Consider the following 23,351-nt stretch of genomic DNA (forward strand, 5'->3'; position numbering starts at 1 on the left):
CTATTCTTGTACAAATCAGTAGTGGCTTAGTGTGACATTTCCCATATTACATTTCATTAGAAAAAGACTGCTGCCTAGTAGTGGTGGTATAATTATTAAATCAGGTTTGAAGATGTCATTCCCACTGTTGTATAACATTTGCATTAGGTCTGAAAGGAAAATCCACTACTTATCAAGATCAAATCACTAACGTATAACCACTTCATTTGGTGGAGGAAATTATACTTCCAAAATCTTGGTTAAGGTAGTAGGATTTGAGGTTCTCATGGCAGCATATATGAAGATGGATGTCTTCTAAGTTTACCAACATTTCAGAGGTGCTTGTTACCTCCATCAGGGCATTGAAACATCAGTAACCTTCTATCAGACTGCATGGCATAACCCAGAAGACGGACAACTTCATACTTGCCCGCGTGAGAACCGTAAATCCCTTTATTCTGAATCAGGCCAAATGCAGGATCAGAAGTAAAAAACAGAATTTAATAACATGCTAACTTGGCAAGCCTCAGTTACCTCAAAAGTGAAGATGAATGTGTAGCATTGATGGAATGATCACTGACAGGGAAAATAAAATAAAAATGCTCATTCCATTTTATCCGCCACAAGTATCACCTGGACTGCCCCGGAAAGATGGTAAGTTCCCAAGCAATGGCACAGATGCTTGGTTTTCTTTTTCACCATTAAATTACAACAAGAAGGTAATTCTGAAAGTTTCAATTTCCATATGGTAGATCTTAAAATCATTTTAATCTTAATTTCAAAAAATCCTATATACAAATCAGATGTGTTGCTGCCATTAATTAATCAGCTTCAACATTTATGACAGTGGTTCTGAAAGCAAGGACCCACACAAGCTGCTTTTAGTATTTCTGCCAAAAAAATATTTTAAAAACCCTTTGGTGTTGTAATATTTAATATTTTCACTTAAGGGAATTTGATTGTGATAAGAAATTTTTTTGTAGAAGTACCCAATAAATCAGCTAAATGTATAAGTTTCACTTTTGAAACCACAATAAAACTGGGGAATTACTTTCTGGGCAACCCTCATATATACGTATGGTGAAAGCAGCACACAGGATACTATTTAAATGTCTTATTGCAGTGCCTTGCACATTACAAACATAAACATGATTCAAACAGTTAAACAGAATGACAACTCTTCACATATGTTAAAACTTAAATACCTAAATTCACTGTATTATTTATTTATAATATCTTCATAATCAGTTACATTTTGTCTTAAAAATATCACAGATGTCTGCAAAAAAAATGACCCCTGTTATTGCAGATTCAACAATTGTGTAAATAAAACAAACACTGATAGTATTATCAAAAACATATACAGCGTGAGTATACACAATACAATATACAGGCAAGCAAACATTTGTTGTATGTTGTAAACAGTTAAGATATGCAGGACACTAGACACAAACTTTTATTATTATTTACTTCAATATATGTGGTGAAACAACAAGAATTTTCTGGTCCATCTAAATGCCACCATTTTTGGACTTAACCCTTTGCTTCTAAAGGCTTGTAGAAGTCCAAATTTGATGGCCAGTATTGTCAAGAAATATTACTAAAGCTTTGGTGTTATTACAAAAATGTTTCTTATTCCATGATATGGTGAATACACTCTTAAACAATATCTGGCAACATCCTGTTGATAAAACATCCAAAATACCTATTATCTGGTCTTAAAATGCCACTGCAGATACAAAACACTGCACACTCTACAACTAACAAAATTTTTTTGAAAAGGAACAGTTTTGGACTGAAACAAAGCTGGCCAACAGAATAAACATGACAAATAAAAGGGATATGTACAGAAAATAAACATAAAGCCAAGCTACAATTTGAGCATCAAGAAGCTGCCATAGAAAGCAATCTCCAATAAGAATTTAGGAAGTTACATTTCTCCCATGCCATGATAGTATGAAAGGTTTCATGAGTAGCATGGCAGCACATTAATCCAAGTGACGAACTGTTTCTTTTTAGCAACACAAAGAATTAAGCATTAGATTGTTTGCATATGAGAAACTAGCAATGAAAGGGTTTGTACTTGTTCATCATGTATCTCAGTTTCATTCCAGAAAAGTTCTTTTCTTTGTTCCGTATCATTTTAGTCTCATTCATATATACAATGCTGCATTTTTCAACTGAGAACATCTTAATTCATGACAAGCCTGCGATTTAAACAGGAAAAGAAGTGGAAAGTACTCCCATCATATTCAGACAATGGAACACTGTTTGGTGTCTGAAATTATGTAATGAATGAAAGTGTGTGTGATCTGAGTAACACTTAAGTGAGAACATTAAATAAAAGTGAAACAGTATCCTAGTGTCTAAATACAACACCATGAGGCATGTAGGTCATATGGAGGCAATGCTGCAGACACTAAATTCAGCGCTAGCCATCAACTTTACAATCTGGCCAGATGTGAGGAGTGAGTGAAAGTAATTACAAGAGACCAAACAAGATTAAACATCCTATCCTTGCAGTAAACTGTCTCAATGTCTCTCATGGTTTCCTTAGCAGTAGCTTACAAAGTACTGAACTATTCGGTCTTCATTGTCGATACTCTGCAGTAAATTTAGTGACAAAGGACTTTTTTAAGTTTCTCTGTAGGTTACTGCTCTAGCACATGTGCTTATCCAATCCTTTGTATGGAGAGACTTGCTAAAAATTTTATGATGGTTGATTTTTCACACTGTAATTAATTATGCTTGTCACTGACCACACTGTCTGGGGTATATTTACAATACACAACATTTCAAAACTGGCTTGACTTTCTCTTCAGGTGATTTAGCTGTCACCATACTGATATTTCGATGCAATATAATGTGAGCTATTAACAACGTAATTAAATAAACCACAAATAAGTAGAAAAAATAATTTATACTAATATTAGTGGCAATAGTCATGATCAGACCATGGGTTGGCAATACAATTGGCTACTAAAAAAAGCTTCAGTTGTGACCAATGCTGAAGTCTGTATGGTGATTGTGTAGGTTCGAGGTTTCGACACTGGGGAGATCTCAACATGCTGAATTCTCCCTGATGTCTCTCTTTTGGTTACAACTATATGGTATTTAATTTACTTTCAGGTATACAAAGATGCCATAAATGGACTATTACTAAGGCAAGCTTCAGCAACAGAAGCCAGAAAATATAGTTGCAGCAGTAAATTAAGTAGAAAACAAAATGTCACTAGCAACTGCAACAAACAAATTTGGTGTTCCTAGAAACACAGGAAGAGTGAGATTAACCACAGACACTGCAAGCAACAGACAACAAGGGAACAGTGATACAATGAATGCACAACCACAGAAGATCAGTTAGTCCACCACCATCTACTTCTAGGTCTAGACTGACTGTCAATGTCAGACAATTGTCATTCACTTTTCAGAAAAGAATGTACTAAAACATAAAATTAATTCAGACAAAAAAATTACAGGGTATGACTACTTTTTTATGCATGAACCAAAACTTAACCATACAGCAGGCTCAGGGTCTGTCATATGATTGCTCAAAAGACCTAAATAAGAAGTTGGAAAATTCTTCAGAAGCCAAAGTGTGATGAACTCTAGTTGAGGGAAGAGCCTGATAGAGTTTCCATTACAGACAAAACAGGACTGCAACTATCTTCAGGCCAGACACCGAATGTGTCCTCTGTGTAAACGTCAAATTCTCGGCATACGACGCCCGAGCTCTCAGTGTTCCTTGATCACATCAGTAGGTACAAACCACAAGGATTATTTCTACTAATATTAGATATCCATCCCATTCCAAAGATCTGCATGTGCTTGAGAAAGAATAAAAATTAGGCATTGGAATAATATTGTGCCTACAACCCTGTCCCATAGAACCCACAATGCCAGGCTCTGATGGCATCCAGGGAAGGGAATTACCAAGGAAGACATTTGCGACCTGTTGAAGCTGGAATGGGATAAGTCTACAACAGTTGGCAAAGTTTACTAGTGGATTTAAAAAATGAGGAATCGACCCATACAACCCTGATATACTGGCAGATGATGTCCGAGTATGAACTTGTGCCAACAATGAATAAATGTCTTGCAGATAACATTGCTGATCTCCATACACCCTTATCAAATGCTGCATCCTTTGAAGAATTATTACCAATTCCAGTGGTACCACCCTAAAAAAATTGCTCTATTCAGAAAGGAAGAAAGATGATTATGACTGTTTCCAATGTGTACTTGGGTTAGAAGCAAATATTTTAGTTATTAAAAATACTCTGTTACAATTCCTAATAAGATTCAACTCATTCCGAAAGTACACTTTAATATTAATGAAGTAGAACTATTTGTGTGGTCACCTTACTTCAACACCAATATTTGGATTACAATTATGTTGAAGTGTAAATTACTCAGCAAGACCAAATGTTTCTCAACTGGAGGTTTGTGATCCTTTGGGAGGTTGTAGGATATTTTGAGGCACACAACAACTTGTGTATAATACAAGACACAAAGTACTGTTAAGACTCTCAAAGACAAATATTCAGCTTACTATGAAATGTGAAGACAGGTCCAAAATACTTGACCATTTGCATGTAATTAATGTGTTTATTATTGTAAGAAAATAGACTCTATACATCCCACCACTGTCTGCAGTATTGTGATATTAAGAATATGCAGAATGCTTAAAGGTTTTTGAGGCACAACTTTTATACGGACATAGAGAATCACTGTATCATGCAACCCTCCAGTGTTGCCAAGTATAGCTGTGGCTGAGTGCAATTCCTACTAAAACCTACTAACACCAACAAACAGAACTGGATACTGGGATGATGTCAGTGCAAGCCTTGTATTTTTATGACATCTGTGCAGGAGGAGTAAACAGTGAAGTATTGTGCTGACAAAATAGAAACATCATTTTTGGCATAAACATTTTTGAAGAAATTGTATTTGAATGAGGAGCATGTCAAAATAACATTCCCAAAGATAGAGGAACTGACTGTTCAGGCTTGTACAGACATTTTATGCACAGTATCATGGACTTGTACTGAGACTAAGATATCAGAGTGACAAAATAGTTTTCCAATATCCAAGTCTCTAAGAAAGGAGAATAATACACAGAAACAGGTAACAAACTTTGGTAATTATATTCTCTGTACAACTATTTTCAGATTTCATGGCAGAGTATATCCTAATGCAAAGAAACTTGCTCATGAACTGAGGAACAAAGTTAATTATGGGAGTTCTGTATTATCAAAGTTAAAACTTTTGTTAAGAGAAGGGTTGAAACAGGAAACAATGATCAATGCAAATTCCTCATGGAAAGATGAGACATTTTGGCTGCTCAAATCAAATTCCTTACATTTCACAGCCTTAGGATTCAGGAAATGTGGTCTGTGCACTAAACACTAACCTAAACATGGATAACCAAAACCATTTTAAATAATGCATTTGGTAGGACCCATCAGAAAAGGAAAGCCCTCCAATGTTGTATAGAACTGTTATGTTGAGCAGTGATTTTGACCACACGGGTTGATAATGGGCCTGGCCCAAGGTTCACTATGCATATTATGGGTATTTAAGATGTCTGTGATCATGCGTAAGTGAATTTTAAAGTTAATACAAGTTCATTTGGCATATATCCTCTCACCCTAAATCTTACCATTCTTAAACATCCAGGCCAAGGCAGTAGACTTATTGTGTGCCATGCACAAGCAAAAATAGACTACATTCCTGACAGCAAAAGGATCAGTCATTCACCTCCACCAATGTGAGGTCCAATTATCATAGATAATTGCTCATAGTTTTAATGACTTGTTTGTAAACAGGTTTTAAAACCCCTAGAAGAGGGCTCCATCAAAATTATGGTCAATGCCAGTGACTACTTTTCTGTCATAGCAGAAAAAGAGAGTAAAAAGTGGTTTCAAGAGAATTGTACTGAGTATGGTTTCTAAACATTATCCATCTTCAAAGAGAGTTTTACACACTATAAAGTACAACTAATTCCAAGTTCTGTTATTTGTAAGTCAAAATGATAATGTAAATATCTTATAATTCCATAATAAATGTATACATAATGGAAGAGGAGTAATTGTAAAGCAAGCAAACTGTTATTTCAGAATCTGCCTTAGGATCATCACAAGATAACTGATGCATGCATGCATGCGTGTTAAGAACACGGAGACAGTTTAAATTTCATTACACTATGAATATTTAACCCTCTATTTCATATACCAATACATGTAACATTTTATAGTGCACCCTATGTTATACCAGAACACATTTAGCAGGCACCTCAAAAAAAGAAACATTTCTGTGTTAAAATTTACTGAGAAAGAAAGGACCTGGTGTTGAATGGACTAAAAACATAGAAGGTTCCTGAAAGTTTGTAATAAAATGTAGTGAGATTTTGGACAGTGCAACAATGAAGTAAGCTTATGCATTATCAAACAGCTCACTTGTACCCCTTGAGTATCATGAACTTCCCTTACTGTACCAGGCATGAACCTGCATTAATAAAATTCATTCCATCATTATTTCCTGTGTCAAAATGCTAAGTGGAAGATATAAATTGGCACAAGTGTTCACCACAACATCTATGTGAAAAGTGGTTCTTTAAGAAATGTAAGAAGACTCCAGTGTAAGTTTCATGAGGTTACAGATTCAGTGTTATTACAAGATTAAAACACAAAATCAAAATGTCATCAAGTGATCACTGAACACAAACTGGATAAAACTGGTGCTAGCCTTGAACACTCTAATTGTAAATCCCCCCACCACAAAGCACAGGAGACATTTCAAAATTGTCAACCCAACTTCCACAAAGCTTCATATTAATCATTCTGTTATCACTGCTCGTAGGATATTCAAAAGTACAATTTTGAAATCGAGCAGAATAGCACAACCACCACATCAAATTTCATTCAGATCTATCCAGTGCTTCTCGAGTTGAATCGACTATACGGACGGAAAGACAGACACAATGAGCCCATAATGTGTTCTCACTATGCATTTCCTGCAGGAAATGCATAACTGGGTCAATTTGGAAAACATTAAAAGTTCATTCAAGGACAATCTGAGGGAAATTTTTGAGACAGTTAATAGTAGCAGTTTGTGGCTGGTATGCTTTCCCAACCTCAACCTGTGTAACTTTTATTTATGGGGGAATATAAGGACAAAAAGTTTAGAGACCAATCCGAACACAATTCAAGAAGTTAACGAAAAGATTCAAAGAGAACTTTTATCTGTTTTCTGAGATTTCAACATCTGAATGCAAAATTACAGGGAGTTGCCAGGAGTGTGTGCTGCATAAAAGACAGCATTTTCAGCATCTGCAGTAATATGTATAACTTTTACTTGTAGTATGTTTACACTGTAGGTTTTCCAGCTCTGCTAGCTGTCCAAATCTCCACAAGCCCAATTTGACAAAAGCATCTGACCTTCCTGCATGAAAGATTTACAGCCAAACTCATTAAAATGAAGTCTTAAACTCATGCCGGAATCACAGAATTACACTACAATTTCCTTTTGTACTTGACCCTTAATATTTCCATCTTACAATTGCAATTTTGTTTCATATAGGCACTTATCCACTAAAAGAATAATGAAAAGCTGATGTAATCCAACTAGCAAACCACAAGCTTAAAAAATTTATCTCATTCTCATCACCTAAAAACTCATAAAAGTAATTACAATGCAATCATGAAGTTTCCAAAACACTACGCCTTTCGTGTATACAAATAAGCATATAAAATCCCACAGGAAGAGGATGGTCTGCTTTATGCCACAACCACAAAATTTTGGAAATTGAAGTATAAAGAAAAACTTCAGCAGCTGATTCTTTCAAATGAGTGTGATGACAGAGATAATCATATATGACTTAAGGCTTTGCAGCAACTAAACAATAAAATCTTCTCAGGCAACCAGCTATGTCATTTCAGAACAGGTGTCCAATGTTACAGATTCTCTCTCACTTCCCCCCCCCCCCCCCCACTCCACTGTCAGGGAATGATGAAAACAAACAGGGCCTCCAAAACGTTTGAATCCTGTTCTGAATTGACACAGCTGGTCATGTTAGAAGATTTTAGTGCAGAGATGATCCTCAAAAATAAATATATGGGAATAGGATATCAATTACAATTAAAACTTTGGAGTTATTATAATACTTTATGATCACACCCTGTAACCTTTGGAATCAACTGAATTACATTGCAAGTTATAGCAATATAAAGACAGTGCTTTCATTTGAAGATCCAGTTATTTATAAAGCAGCAAACACAATACAAGAGTGAAGACCCTGTTTCATTTAATAAGGATTTCTTATGACAACATTCAACCTGTCATAATTTTCAGAGAAAGAAAAAAAAACTCTTTGGAACCAATTTTATGTGGATACGGAAATATATGGCATATCTTACAACACAATTCAGTTAATTTCCAAGCATCCGATGAGTTACTTGTTGGCTGAGGAAGCTTCCGTAGAAGCTGGTGACTGTTGTGAGATGCTTGCTGAAGGCTGCTGCAGCAGCTGCTGAGCCTCCAAATCAGGGAAAAGTCTTGTCAAAACAAAATATGCCACATCATAATTGTTCCAGTAAGCAGTATGCGACGTAAGTGCTGAAAAATAACTGCCAGCAAGGTTTGTTTCTCTCAATACATAGTCTAGACGCTGATGGTGACCTGAAAAACAAACACACCTCAAAAAATTGTACTTCATGAGCTTTCCTTCCCATAATTCCAATGTCAAAAATTTCAAATTACAGAGCATATACAGATAAAATGAGATAATATAAATTGCCAATGAGCCAAATGTGTTTATATATTTTTATATTATAAAGCATGAAAATAGAAAGACTTTTATGATTCTGTAGCATATATCATAAGTTCGAGCACTGGCTGCCAGTAACATTTGTGTGCTACTGCTGCAAAGAAATTAATATTTATGCACAATGGAAAGTGATCCTAAGATAATCTGGAATAATATGAGAGTGATTCAAAAAGTATCTGCACTTATTTTGTGTTTTCACAACTTATTTCATATGGAAAGTCATAGGTGTATCACTTTTCTAAACAGTCTCCCTGTTTCTCGATGTGCTTTGTCCAGTGGTCCACAAGCTTTCTCATTCCATCACAAAAGAAAGTTTGGACAAAGACAGTAACACACCGCTTCCTTCACCTTGTTTTTATCTGCAAATCAACAACCTCTGAGAGCCTCCTTCATGGAAATCTGAAGGTGTAAGGTCCAGACTGTATGCTGGATGGTCTAGAACTTCAAATTTCAGCCCCCGAATGGTTTTCTTAGATTGGGCAGCAGTAGATCAAGCATTGTTGTTGTAGAAGAAGAGAATACCTTACAATAACCTTCCTCAACATTCTGTGCAAATGGCCGGCCTCAGTTCATTTTGTTACATGCTGGAATACCTTGCACTTGTTACTAAGGTTCCATATCCCTAGTAATGTTCAAGGCTAGGACCTTGAGAGTCAAAGATCACTGTCAGCATTAAATTTCTGGCTGATGGCAGCAGTAGATGATGGGTGCTTCCACTGCATACTCTGACATATGCTTTGTGGTTCACAATGGCATATCCAAGTCTCATCATCAGTGATGATGTAATTCAAAAACTGTCACCTTCATTGTGGTACCACTTATTCAGATGAGAGCTGATGCCCACACAATTGTGCTTGTGCTCTTTTGTCAATTCCTTCAGAACACAAACTTTGTGAAATCCAAGAATGTCAGGCGCCACTGAATGAGCTGAACCTTCACTGATGTCTACTGTTGATGCAATGCCCCTTATTGTTATATTTCTGTCTCTGAGAATCATGGTTCTGCCTTGTTCCATGCTACCAACTGTCATCAGGTTATTTTGTACCTTCCGCAGACAGGAACGAAAGTGTGGACACCTTCTGAATCACCTTCATAATCATTATAAATGTATAACATTTTGTGCAGTATGATTAAATATTTTGCAACAAAACACATATCAATATTTTTGTGGGTATATTCCAAATGTGACATAAAAATACATTTCTCGACCACATTTTCATAAAAAAAATTAACCAGGGAAGGAGTTAATTCCTTGTTTCCTCCTTTAGATGGCACAGTAATCTGGCTACTATATTTAAGTGATTACAGGACTAAAAAGTACTTCAGTAAGGCCAAATCAGTGTCACAGGCAAATAAATTAGGCGTGATATAAAAAAATCAAGAAAAGTAGTAGATCTCAGCACAATATAACACACATACCTTCACCTACCACTGTCTGCTTTTTTTTTAATCAGTAGACAATAGATGTTTGTCTTAGTCTCTTCTTGTATAAACCTGTGTATGTCCATCATATGTACACATGCATTATTACGGTCTCACCTTGGTGTTGGCATTAAACCTCAATGTTATAACTAAATTACTACATCTGAACAAAATAACAATATAGTTTATATAATAAATTAGGAGATTTTACATAGAATTATCAATGGGCATTAGGTTAGTTACATACAAGAGTACTCAAATACCAACATTTTGGTCTTCCCAATGTTTATTGTATGGTACATATCAATAAAGTGTTAAGCTTAACTCACTGATTTAATAAAGAGGGAGAGAGAGAGAGAGACACAGACAGACAGGAAGGTAACAAGGGCACCAAAACCTTCACATACTAAGAAATCTGAATACTAGCCCTACCTACATATACAGTGCATACACAAAAGAATGGTGCAACTGTGACTGGCGACTCATTTTTGGACATGTTGGAAAGCTGGTTGTTACCCCAACTGAATACCAATTATGACGATTACATTCTACAACTGGACAGAGTTCCCCCCCCCATTTTCACAGGAATGTACAAGTGCTTCTTAATCGTGTTTTTCCACAGCGCTGGATGGGATGAGTTTGATTACCGTGTGGATGTGTCGTGTGACCTAGGGTGCACACATTGAAGGATTGTAATTAACGCATGAGAAACTTGGACAGTTGCCGCCGCAGACGGTGTATGTTGTGCCCGTGTAAGGTGAGAAATAAAATTTTTATTAACTTTTGAAACCGCACCATTCTTTTGTGTATACCCTGTATTTCAACTACATTTGTAAATGTGTGACTAAGGTTTGAAGACCAAGATTCAACACCTGGGAATAGTTGGAATTTTCTGTTCACTACCACACCTAGCCTAGCTCTTGGACCCACCCAGCCTCCTATGCGGTGAGTTCCAGAGTTCTTTCCTCATGAGGTGAAGCAGCCAACATATGCATGTGAATTCTATTCAGTGACAGAGGCCTTTCCTGAGGAAACAGTCCTTTATGTTACCCTATTTATGATGCAAACCCCTCAAAAGGTGCAGCAATCTTTTTCTCTCTGATATAGCCTGATCCTGATCAATAGTCTGTGACCTGCACGAGATAAAGTTAGGGGTATGAGGCATGTCAATCCAGAATGACAATGCAGCAACAGTTTTGGTGGAAGAGTGGGAGTAGTGGCGTCTGTTCAATCTTCACGTTCTGCATCGTGGCAGATTTATTTGGCACAAGTTCTATAATACACCCCATACTCTCCACATGAAATATGACAGTGGCTGAAGATTACCTGCAGGTAGCGCATCAAACTGAGGTGATCCTCTTCCTTCTGCTTCATCCTGCGGTTTCTTGTTCCAGCGCATCAAGCCCCAAATGTTCCAAGCTTGATTTGAAACACAACCAAATACATAAAATTCTACAATTTCTATAAATTAAATTTAATGTCAAATTATGTTTCAAAGCATTGTCACATTCAAATGACAAAAGCAAAGTTATGATGAACCAAGTGGTTATGTTTGGTAACATTATTTTGAGGAAGAAATGTCAATCTAGTAGGACTACAGTCTGCAGTTCCTGTTGACTAGCACACTAACTGCAAGAGCTATCAAAAATAAAGTAAAGACATACCACTACATGCCATGTAGGTCGTTTAGGGGAAGAGGTATAGCTCCTACTCTTTCTTGACCTCGGCACTAAATGGGGGTGAACGGTCAGCATCACGCCGCGGCCGCGCTTTACCCCCGGGAAAGTACCCCAGTACCCATTGGATAGGAAGCTGAGTTTGTTTGTTCACTTACAGTGTGAGAACAGATAAACCCATTTGCACCAAATGTGGCATGCTTATTCCTTGAGACTAGGAAGAGAATGCAGGGGGGTCAAAACTCCTGAAAAAATGCCCTGAGCTTGACTCTCGTTAAGGTGGCTCCTATAACTCAGAAACTACACATAATAGAAGAATGGTGCTAAAACCAAATCTGTCTGATTTGGTGAGGAGATTAAAGGAACAAAAGCCACAACACTGAAAACTGTCCTGGGTTCAAGTATTCATGAGTATGGTTTCTGTAGCTCAGAAACTTAAGCATGACTGAAGAATGGTGTCTGGGCAAAATTTGTTCATTTCATAAAGGATATAACAGGAACTGGGGGTCACATACTCATAAAGTGTTCTGGGTTCGAGCCCTGATAAAGATAGATTCAGCACCTTGTGAAACTGAGAATGAGAGAATGATGTAAAGAAAAGAATTGTTTCAAAAAAGAGATTGCAAGAACTAATGCTACAAATCTGAAAACTGTTGTGGGTTCAAGTCTCGATGAAGACGTCAGGTTGAAATTCCTTCTATGATATTGAATGATACATATAAAATCATCAATCCTATGAGAAGCTTTTGGGCAATAAAGATTGATAAACAATGTAACCATTTGTCAGATTTCCCCGCAGTAACACAGTAGGCACTCTGTCAATTTCATTTTGTTTTAATACTGCATGCCTCGGTTTGGAAAGAAAATATATTTTATTCCAGCAACACACATGTGTGTTTTACTCACATCCATATTCTTTGTAATGTTCGGCATGTTTCCCTGTGCTGTAATGAAAGTTCTTTTACTGGTGACTTCTTTCCAAAACTTTTATAATCAGTCATACATTTGCTTGTGAAAACTCAAATCATGAAAGACCACCACCAGATTATGTAGTGCTGACTGACAGGACAATTATGATTCATGAAATGGGAACAATGTGGGTAGAAGTAATCAATGCCTATCCTTGCATTCATCTGGAAGGACTCAGGACTACCACAAAATCTCAATCTCAATACCAAAATCCCTAGCCACGATTTGAACCAGATGAGATGCAGTTCAGGCACATTACTGGTGTTCTACCTTATTCCATAAACTATAAGACACTTCTTAATGTACAAATACTCCACTCTTCAAGAATCTTTTTAGATTACATTATTATGAAACCATAATTGAAATAAAACTGTTTATGAGGATAAAATCATGTCTGACAGCCTGAAAGTCTAAAGTCTAAAAATCTTTCTGGGGATTGTGAAGAATGCAGGCATTTGTTTGTAACAAGCTTATGTGAAAGTTTTTCATAGAACTTCATTAAAATTGTTATACCTTTGCTGGGAGTGTTGCTAGGAGAGTCAGCTTCCATTTCTTCCAGACCTTCCCGATGTTTCGATACAGATGAACTACAATCATTGCTGCTGGTTATTTCAGGAACTATTGGTTCAAGAGGCATATCTTTATAGTCTATACGAACTGTGGCATTATAAGCCTGTATCTGTAGTGGAGCAATTTTGCTATAATCTCGCAACAGAAGGGGTTCCATCCTGTAATAAAGAAAATATATTTAAACAACTCACAATTCTTAAGAACTCACACAGCGAACAAGCGCTGCCTGCTGGTCCGGTATTATAACTTGAAGGTTCAATGGTACAAACACAAATACATGCTATTGGACCAAATCCATCAGCTCAACCTATTTCATATTCCTACATATTATCTTCCCTGAGACCCATACAATAAGCTGTTTGCCAATGTCTACATAAAATAACAGATACAGTGAATAAAAGAATTAATTTAATAAATGCTGAAACTTTCAGTGTCAATTCTGTCATTCTAAAACTTAAAATGGAAGTTGGTTTAATATAAAAGTATTCACACCTATATGCAACAGGATCGGTGGGGTGAAAAACATTGTAAAATTTCTTGCAGAGGGACGGAGGCAGAATAGTCTCGACTTGACCAGGAGCCTGTGGATCCCGCATCCGTAATGCCAAAAACACTGACAATGGTGAACCCAGACAAAACAAATTGTCAATCTGAAACACACAAAAATTAAATAATTCAACAGCTTTATATAATATTACAAGCACTGATGGGTTGCCTGCTGATCTACTGACAAAATTTCTGTTACCATTATGCCACTGGATGCCAATTCAAACACATATCCTTTATAATTTCCTACAAATAATAATAACATCACTGATGGTTTAACTAGTGAAACAGAAATGACACTAATTATACACAATACTGGGTCCTGAAATGGAACGTAGCAACAGGTCATTGAAAAATATGTAACATCTGTTAATGTAAATTTATGTAGAATGTAAAACAACAAGCATGAAATTATTACTTGCCCAGGCAAGTGAATGCTCAGGAATTTTAAAAATCTACAGCATAGTGATGATCGAATGAAAACCTGATGTACTGTATCACCATATTTTCTGCTTCATCTATTACTTACTTCAAATCGAAGACGTGGATTCTCAGGTGACAAAAATTCTTGTCTTGGTGTTTCTGGTAATGATGAATCATCAGCACTACAATGAGGATGAGGAAGAGTGCCAACCTTGGTAGAAAACATAATGCATTATTTATAAAATTACAAATGTATAAGAAACTGAATGGAAAACAAAAATATGTAACAAGGCACAATATGTACGATTTGAAGTTCTCAAAGCAGAGTGAAGACGGTTGTCCTCTGGTCTACCAGACTACACACCTGTACAATTACAGATACAAAGAAGCAAATTTACTGCACAAAGGCAGTGGGGATGTACTTCATCACGAGTTCAAGTATTGGTGGCAACATATGTTTGTCATTTCCACAACCAGCTGCATAATTTCAAGAAACGAAAACACAAAAACAATCAGTGGCGTAGATTCCTCTCACTTGGCACCTTGTTTAGTTTCAAATATTGACCCCTTGTAAACCTGTGTACTACCTGTGCAGAAGGTTGAGATGGTACGATGTCAGTCCACTGACTCTGTCTCTGTCATCCTCTACAATTCCACTTTTACTTCAAGGAGAAATGCCATCTTCAGATGTGTGGGCATTAGAGTCAGTCAAAAAAATCAATTCTTATGCTACGTCATCTTTAAAGTCTCCTCTTTGAAACCAAACTTATCAAAGGAAAAATGACAGAATGAACTGGATCTCTGTTCTGATATATGCTGAAACTATGCAGTTCACAATCTCATGAAATGCCTTCATGAGTGTTCAGAGTCACCTTCATACTCACTGCCATGAGAACAGCAAACTGTACATTAATTATGCTGTTTATATAAAGGCTGGATGTTGTATGGTAAATGGATTAATTCTTAATAGTACGGTCTTTTACTTGAAGCTTGTAACATAAAAACTGTTGTAAATAAAATTTATTTTTTAATAACCTGTATTTTAACACTAGATAATGAGCATTTAGTATGGAAGTTATTTTAATACAGTTTCTAACAAAATCCCTTATTTGAAAGGCAAACAGCACAAATTACAAAGCTTCCCATTATGCAATTCCCTCAATCCACACATTATTTTATTTATCCTATGTGATTATATGCACTTGAAACAGCATAAACTTGTAGCACAGATACAGTTACATTTATTTACCTGCCACAAGTCAGATCTCCATCCCGTCACAATATCATACACAATAACACATCCCAGAGAATGTGCAATCACAGATACTTTGCCACCACTGGATGTGAAATATGGGTTTCGCTGTGTGAACATGGTGTACAATCTGTTCAGTTCCTCCAAAAGCCCACGCTGAACCTGAAGCATAAAAGTGCAACACTTATGCACAAACAGCACATTTTCAGTAAATGTAGATTTCATGTATTCACAATTTCCAGGCTGGATTCTAGGTCAGCTGAGTCCCACTGGTAACTTACTACTATAACTGGTAAACACCACATAATTAAAGGTATCCATTTACTTAACAGATACTATCATTTAATTAAATTATCAAAGAGTATCCATATTCCATTTGAATTCTGATATGACTAAGCAATGCAAAGGGAAGTGAATCCAAATATTTACACATCTGTAAAGTGATCAGCCTTATTGGAAAGACAGAGTAACATAACAATTTGTTTACAGATAATCAAAATGTGTATGCACTTCTTCGTTGACCAAACATGTAAAAATATAGAGAGCAACAAAGCAATTTCAGATCTAAAACTTCTTGACGATGGTGAAGAGTCAATTGAATAAAAATCTTCTTGGATATTATCCATCGTCTAGTAAATATAAAACGTAAAACGACGTTTCGGAGATGGGACTCTATCTCCGTCTTCAGGTTCCTACACAGTTGGGCCCGGTCCGGAGATAGGGATTAGCTCTATCTAGTGGGCCCAACTGTGTAGGAACCTGAAGACGGAGATAGAGTCCCATCTCCGAAACGTCGTTTTACGTTTTATATTTACTAGACGATGGATAATATCCAAGAAAATTTTTATTCAATTAACAAAGCAATTTGTCTACTAATTGAGTTGTTTCATGCAAGCTGCAACATGGATTGCTGACTAAAAATTTAAACTAATATAAAATACTTTTATCGCTCTGGAGCCGTCCTTCAATCGCACTTAAGACCGATCACGCTAGATAAATTGTCTCTGTTTTTGACTTTTCATCTGATTCGCTCTTCGCATTTATTCACTGTGTGTGACAAAATTGACGTTCATTATTCTCCGCAACCAAAAGATGTAACACAATGGACTGAATTTCCATTACCACATGTAGGAAAAGGAGAATTAGAAGTATCATTCTTTTCTTAACTTGCTGTATGCTAACAAGATAGGTAATTTTGCATCACGTAATATAGCAGTCAATGTAACAGAACCTGCAGGTTTGTTTTATAAAAGTTTTTAAGTTTTTACAACCATTAAAAATGTGAAGCACTGGACAAACATCACGTTACGACGATGCCGTCCAGCAGATGAGTTGCAGCTTATAGCATCAATAAATGTATCTTGATATGCATGTTGTCACAGCCTGGATTAAAGACACTGCTACACTACATACTGTCTACAGATTCAGAGATGGTGATACAGTTTTACTCATCAGAACACAAATTTAATTAAATCTGCGAGACTCGCTAGGAAACCATATTCAATCACTGCCTACATTGGTAGAGAACATGTTAATACACAAGCACGTATAAAGGTTGCTCCCATGCCTTACCTCGCAGCCATATAGTGGGCTGGTGTAATACATGATGTCCATAGCACTGGAGTTCAAAAGCTGTCTCAGTCCCAGTAGCTTGTGGGGTGTGATAGCTTCCACAGTATCTGTAACAGTATCCGAAAATTTCTGTGTGCAAACCGTTAAATGCAGACTCAGAAAGCCTTAAAGTTGATCATTTAATATACAGGTTATATATAAATTATCTTTACAACTTGATTTGTGAATAAAATCTTAATGAAAAGACATAGATCGAAAAGTTTCCAGACTGCGCGTATAAAAACCCGTACATTTATCTCAGGTATTAAATTCATCCATCACCCTCGAAGTAGTTCCCCTGGGAGTGAACACAACAATCCCAGCGCCGCTGCCAAGCCTGGAAGCATCCCTGGAAATCTTTCTTTGTCAGCCTGTCAAGCACCATCTGCGATTCTGCCTGAATCTCTTCTATCGTCTCAAATGTCCTTCCCTTTAGCTGAATTTTCATCTTTGGGAAGAGGAAGAAGTCACACGGAGCTTAGAAAGGAAGTTGGGGTCGGTTCTTGCAAGATCTTTGAGCTCCTGACAAACGAGAAGTCGATTCTGCTTCTGGTCCTCAGACAGGATGCGTCGCATGTGGAGTTCTTCCTTTAGAATCAGCTGACAGGTCCCATAGCCTATCACAACAATGTCGCACAAGTCGTTGATGGTACGACGTCGATCTTCGTGAATGGCCTGCCGAATCTTCGTAACATTTTCGGGCGTTGTGCTCGAAGATGGTCGTCCAGAACGCTCGTCATCATCGCCAGAGGTTCGGCCATTTTTAAAACATGAATGCCACACAAACGTTTGTGCACGACCCATTGCGGACTCCCCAAATGCTTGCTTTAGCATTTCATAGGTTTCCGTAGCCGTTTTGGCGAGTCTTTGGCAAAATTTGATTTGTTCATGAAAATCCGCCATTCCGAAATCACAGGAGGGTCGGTGTAATGCACTACCAAAACGCCCGTAACTAAGAAACAAATGCTAATTCGATGATGCCGGCTGGAACACTGATTCACTATGAATGTAGACCGCACCCCCTAGCGGCATAAGCTCGTACTACATCCGGTTCGCCCTCTATTGACACAGTCTTGAAACTTTCCGATCGCACCTCGTATGAGTGTCATCTTCAAGAAAAACTCTCAAAGTTTAACCGAGTTCCAGGAAGATGTTTTCCACTACAGGCTATTCATTGGAGAAGGCTTGAACTTTGGCCTCATACTTTGAAGCAACGCAAACATTCTGACAAACAGAATTCAATCCTTTAACAAGCCCAGCAAATTTAATTTTATTGTTGGATTATAAACTAACATTAATAACAAATTATTCGTAAGAATGGACTGCACAGTAGCAAATTAGGTTTTATGAGTTATGTCTCTTTGTAACCATATATTTTTCTCTCTTGTACAACAGATAAGAACCTAAATAAGTTACTTAAAGTACGAGGTTGTGCTATATTTTAATTTCATTTTTAAAATGACAAAGGCAAAGTTATCCCACACTTAAGCATAAACGGCATGAAGACATAATGAGTTAATATAAAGGTCCACATATTTTTATCTTTAGCACCAGATGGCAAGTGGCCAGCTTCAAACTCAAGCCACTTTATCGCCACAGAATGTGACCGTGGTATCAACCTGATAGGAAGTAAAATTTACTTCCCCTATCAATAACATTCTGAGAATAACACCATGATTAAATAAGAAAGTATGCAAGTTACCTCCATCAAGTTTCAGTGATGACCTCCATTCAACTGGAAAAAACTCTACACGATTCTCTGAGGATGCAAAATACTTCTGCTTTAACCACGTCACACAATCACGAAACCTGGAAGAACATGATCCTTATTATCAGAACATGGTTTGTATCGCTGCTTAGTATTAAATGCTTTAGTTTTAAACACCTTCTTCTTCTTCTCTATGGCGCAACAACCTGAAGTCGAGCCTTGGCCTCCTCCCATGTGGGAGATTTCTTTGTCTTTGAAATGTGCATTTATGAGTAGTGAGTGACCAGCCCAATGCCTCTGCACAATTTCTACTCAATCCTGATTTGTCTGCTAAAGCCATCTAGCAGAGAATCAGAAGAGATTTGGGTGAGAAATGGCCGCTGCATTTTGCTTACGAAACATCTTCGTTCACGCTCGTAAGGTTCTTTTATGTGCCATAAATCTACGACATGGGCCGCCGGCTTTATTTCCCCTCTGAAGGAAGTTGTGCTACGGACTTCAATCACCCTTAAAAATCCATCGATCTCGGCCAGGTTTGAACCTGCGACCTTGGGTCCGGTGGCGAGCACGCTAACCACTAGTCCACCGAGGGCAACAGTTTTAAACACCTCCAACATAAAATTTGTAAACATTCATCACTGTATTGAAAAAATCCAGTGCCTTTGCTGCTATTTGTGATAAATATTTTGGTTACACATTTATTACAGTTTCCAATACACCTACTGGCAGTAAAGGACAAAAAAAAATATTACAAAAGTGTTTAGAGAGGAATGAAGGATTGGAATGTTCTGTTAAATATATTTCACAATGAATATTACAAATCATAAAAGTTATTTGTTTCTAGCTCTGGAAGTAGCAGAGCCACCGAAAAATGGAAATTTCTACAAATATCAACGGTTAGAACAAATATAGAGTGCACTATTTGAGTGGTGGTTCATCCTTACACTCAGAATACCCTATTCCTTTTGCATTTTAGATAAATCACTTACTCTCTGTTTTTAACTTGCAACTTTTATAAGACAGTTACTGTGAATGCTATACAGTACGCAGATACAGACTTCTGTATTCTTCAAAAAGTCTTCCACTTCTACCATCAGAGGGCAAATGAATACAGCAGTCCAAAATGGCGTAGATTTCAGATACAGAGAATTACACTAACTGATGTTATCAATTTATATTTTCTTTCCTAACAACATGATTCATCTCAGTACCACCAAGAGTAAAAAAAATATGGTGTACATACGCAGATGTGTTGCGAATTATGCGTCCAGTATCCATTTTCTGACCGATGCCATGAATCACAAACACAAGGTGTGTGATATCCACTGGGCGGTCATAATCAGTAGCATGAACTTTATATCCTCGGCACAAACGGTAACCAGTAGCTAGAAAATGTCGCACAAAAACAAAATTAAATTTTAAACACAATGTACTTTCCAGACAACAACACAGGATTTAACAGAGAGAACCGTGGAAAATAGTGTGCTTTACCATCAGGCCACAAGATGGGCACAGAATTTGGCAGCATTTTAGAGAAGGACAAGAGTGTCTCACACTCCAGGTAAAAAGATATTTATTATTTATTATAAAATAAATCTTTCCTGACAGATACTCTAAAAGCTTGGTGATCATACAGTGGTTTCCCCACTATTTGGGGTAATAATATTTTCAATGTTTGTTACCCTTTTCAAGATGTTTTGTTAAGAAATATGTAGGGTTCAGGTTTTCATGTGATTTTGGAATGATTGCACTAGTACTCTCATGCTATATATAATACATTCTTACTTTACATATTCAGTACCCATTTCCTAACTGCTTTTCAAATACTATTCTGTGATCTATGCCTAAATCTCCCAAATGGCTTTTTCTTGTGAGATTCCTGAATATCACTGAATGAACTTTAAAACCTACAGTATATAACACTTACATTTTTGAAAGCCAAGCCTCTGGGTGAAGGTACGGACAAGTTTGGATGGTGCTGCTTCACTGTACTGATAAACTTCAGTCGGTGAATACCAATCAACATGGAACTCTGTAAATGACTCGGTGTGCAGAACTGCAAACACACAAACATTTCAGAACTTGTAATCACAGATTTCTGGAACAATTCCCTAATCCATTTACATTCAGTTTTATAACTTATGAAAATAACACCTTTAAATAATATGATGTAATACTTCCTAGGACATGGCAGAGATTAATACATTTAACAATGCAGAATTTTATAAAAGCTATGGAATCTACCCATCAACTAAACATTATTCATATTTTCCAAGGTGCATGAATGTGCTCTGAGCACACTGCCAAATTTACCATGTGTTAGGGAAGGACGCATCTAACTACACACCTGATACCAAAACTGCTTTATGGCACATTATCTACTACTGATATAAGGAACAAGTACTACTTCTATACTACTTCATAAAGGAAGAGTAATTTTATTGTGTAATGAAACTCTACTGAAATAAGACTGTCATTCAGTTGTCATAAAATATCATTGTTGCTTTTAAATATGTTTTTAACTATCCATGTTAATTAAATATTAAATGCATATACCATGTTGATATTTTCTTGTCTCTGTCCATAGTTTTGTACTTGACAATTATAAGCAGATATGCTAAATTGTTCCTTCAGCAAGTATGACAAAAACTAGCTTGTCAAAATGTCATGTCTATTACCAATTACTAATTTACATATAACTTCAGCAATAGTGTTCAAATAAATTCTAACAGTTGACAAAATAAATGTTTCTTCTAATGGCCCATATTTTAACTTAAACTAAAAAAAATAATAAAACTGTCATGTCATTAGTTGTAGAACTCCCTACTGACTCTGTTCTCTATTCCACTGATGACATATGAACTTATACTTAGTTTTCCCTGCATTTAGTTCCAGACCAAACATTTTACCAGCACTTGAAATATTCAGAAGGGGAAAAAAATGTTCTTCTTACCTGCCTTAGGAGTCTTGTTACATGGTTCAGTAATGTAATCAGACAACTTTTTACCAAAGAATAGTTCTAGATGAACATTCTCCAGAATATTACTACATTCAGTATCAACTGGTATCCATGAACCGTCATAAAACCATATACCACGGGTAATTGCACACTCTTCTCCTGTGAAGTAAAAGCAGAAACTGAAATATAATTCAGAAACTGTTATAAATAATATAAATATGCAATTAAGCTCAAACATGCAAGCAAATATATACCTCTACCTGGCCAGTAGATAGAATCACATTTACAGGTGTTTAAATCCACTTCATACATTCCTCCACGCACCACAATTCTATACTGCTCAGAGTCTAATGTCTGTGTAGCACCAGTCCCATTACATTCAGAACTGTAACTAGCACTGTTACTAATATCCAAAGGTAAGGCACTTTGACCAATGGGTGATGTCTCATCAAAACATGTTTCTGATGAATTTTCTTTGTTGCTATATTTATTATAATATTGCCAATCGTGATATACATTCCGATATTTTGATTCAATTCGAAGAGAATCATAACCACTAAATTCAATCCAACGTTTATCTGAATCACTTTTATAAAACCAACGTACTTCATCTGGCCCAAGCTCACCCACAACACAATCTACAAGCTCTGAATCTGATGCCAGGCATCCCCATGTTGCAGGCTGTGCATCACCACTTGAACCTTCTCCTGAATCTAAGAGTGGAACATTCTTAACATTGTAACAAAAATTTTCTGAAAGAATTTCTTGCTGTGTGACATACAAAACGTCATCCCCTTCACTGTATTCAAACGCCGAATCCCTTTCAAGTGATACTTTTCCAAATTCTTCATTCAACTGATAGGCAGACTGGATACTGCCTTTATCTGATGAATTCAAATTCATCTGAATCCTTGACTTTATAATTTAAACCACAACGTTGCTACACCAACTAAAATATGACTCATACCAGTCCAAAGACCACGCATGGCCTTGCGAAACAAAAGTTGACAGTGGAACCACGGTTCCGGAGAATCTAACGTAAATACGTCTCTGAAATGAAATGTAATGTAACGTAATGAATGTATGTAATAAAATATAATGTAATGTAATGTAATAATTCTTATATAAGATAAGTACTTGTGATATTCTAAAACGTTTTCACCAGCACATAATTATCTAGTCTACAACCGATTCACAGCTCAGCTCTTTACGCAATAACAAAAGGGGATTTTTGACGGCAGTAATGTAACAAAATTCCGAGTAAACAGATGACGTTTCTTTGGTAACATAACAATGCACGCAAGCTGACCATTGTTGTCGGTCCATATTTACACATTGTTGAAATGGATCTTACACTTTTTCCTTTCACTTTTTTGCCGAATGACCCTTCCGTATAGACGTTTTTACGT

General features: G+C 36.7%; 1 protein-coding gene across 2 annotated transcripts; it reads right to left on the reverse strand.

The window, feature by feature from the left end:
- Nucleotides 1-1,078: 1,078 nt before the first annotated feature.
- LOC110840404 (phospholipase DDHD1) lies at nucleotides 1,079-23,032 on the reverse strand. Of its 2 annotated transcripts, none has more exons than XM_022085421.2 (12): nucleotides 22,203-23,032; nucleotides 21,937-22,101; nucleotides 20,911-21,039; nucleotides 20,227-20,368; nucleotides 18,978-19,084; nucleotides 17,237-17,343; nucleotides 15,662-15,826; nucleotides 14,519-14,623; nucleotides 13,936-14,093; nucleotides 13,387-13,601; nucleotides 11,555-11,647; nucleotides 1,079-8,658 (listed from the first exon to the last, which is right to left on the reverse strand). In XM_022085421.2, the coding sequence occupies exons 1-12, from the start codon at nucleotides 22,843-22,845 to the stop codon at nucleotides 8,432-8,434; spliced, it is 2,256 nt and encodes a 751-aa protein (XP_021941113.1). In that variant the 5' UTR covers nucleotides 22,846-23,032; the 3' UTR covers nucleotides 1,079-8,431. The 2 variants fall into 2 exon arrangements, with proteins under 2 accessions (XP_021941113.1, XP_021941112.1); XM_022085420.2 differs by having other exon boundaries at nucleotides 22,197-23,032.
- Between the last annotated feature and the right edge of the window lie 319 nt (nucleotides 23,033-23,351).

Source organism: Zootermopsis nevadensis, unplaced genomic scaffold, assembly GCF_977971745.1.
Source record: "Zootermopsis nevadensis isolate Lab colony 2312 unplaced genomic scaffold, Znev_1.0 Znev_ptg000061l, whole genome shotgun sequence".
NCBI classification, from domain to species: domain Eukaryota; kingdom Metazoa; phylum Arthropoda; class Insecta; order Blattodea; family Termopsidae; genus Zootermopsis; species Zootermopsis nevadensis.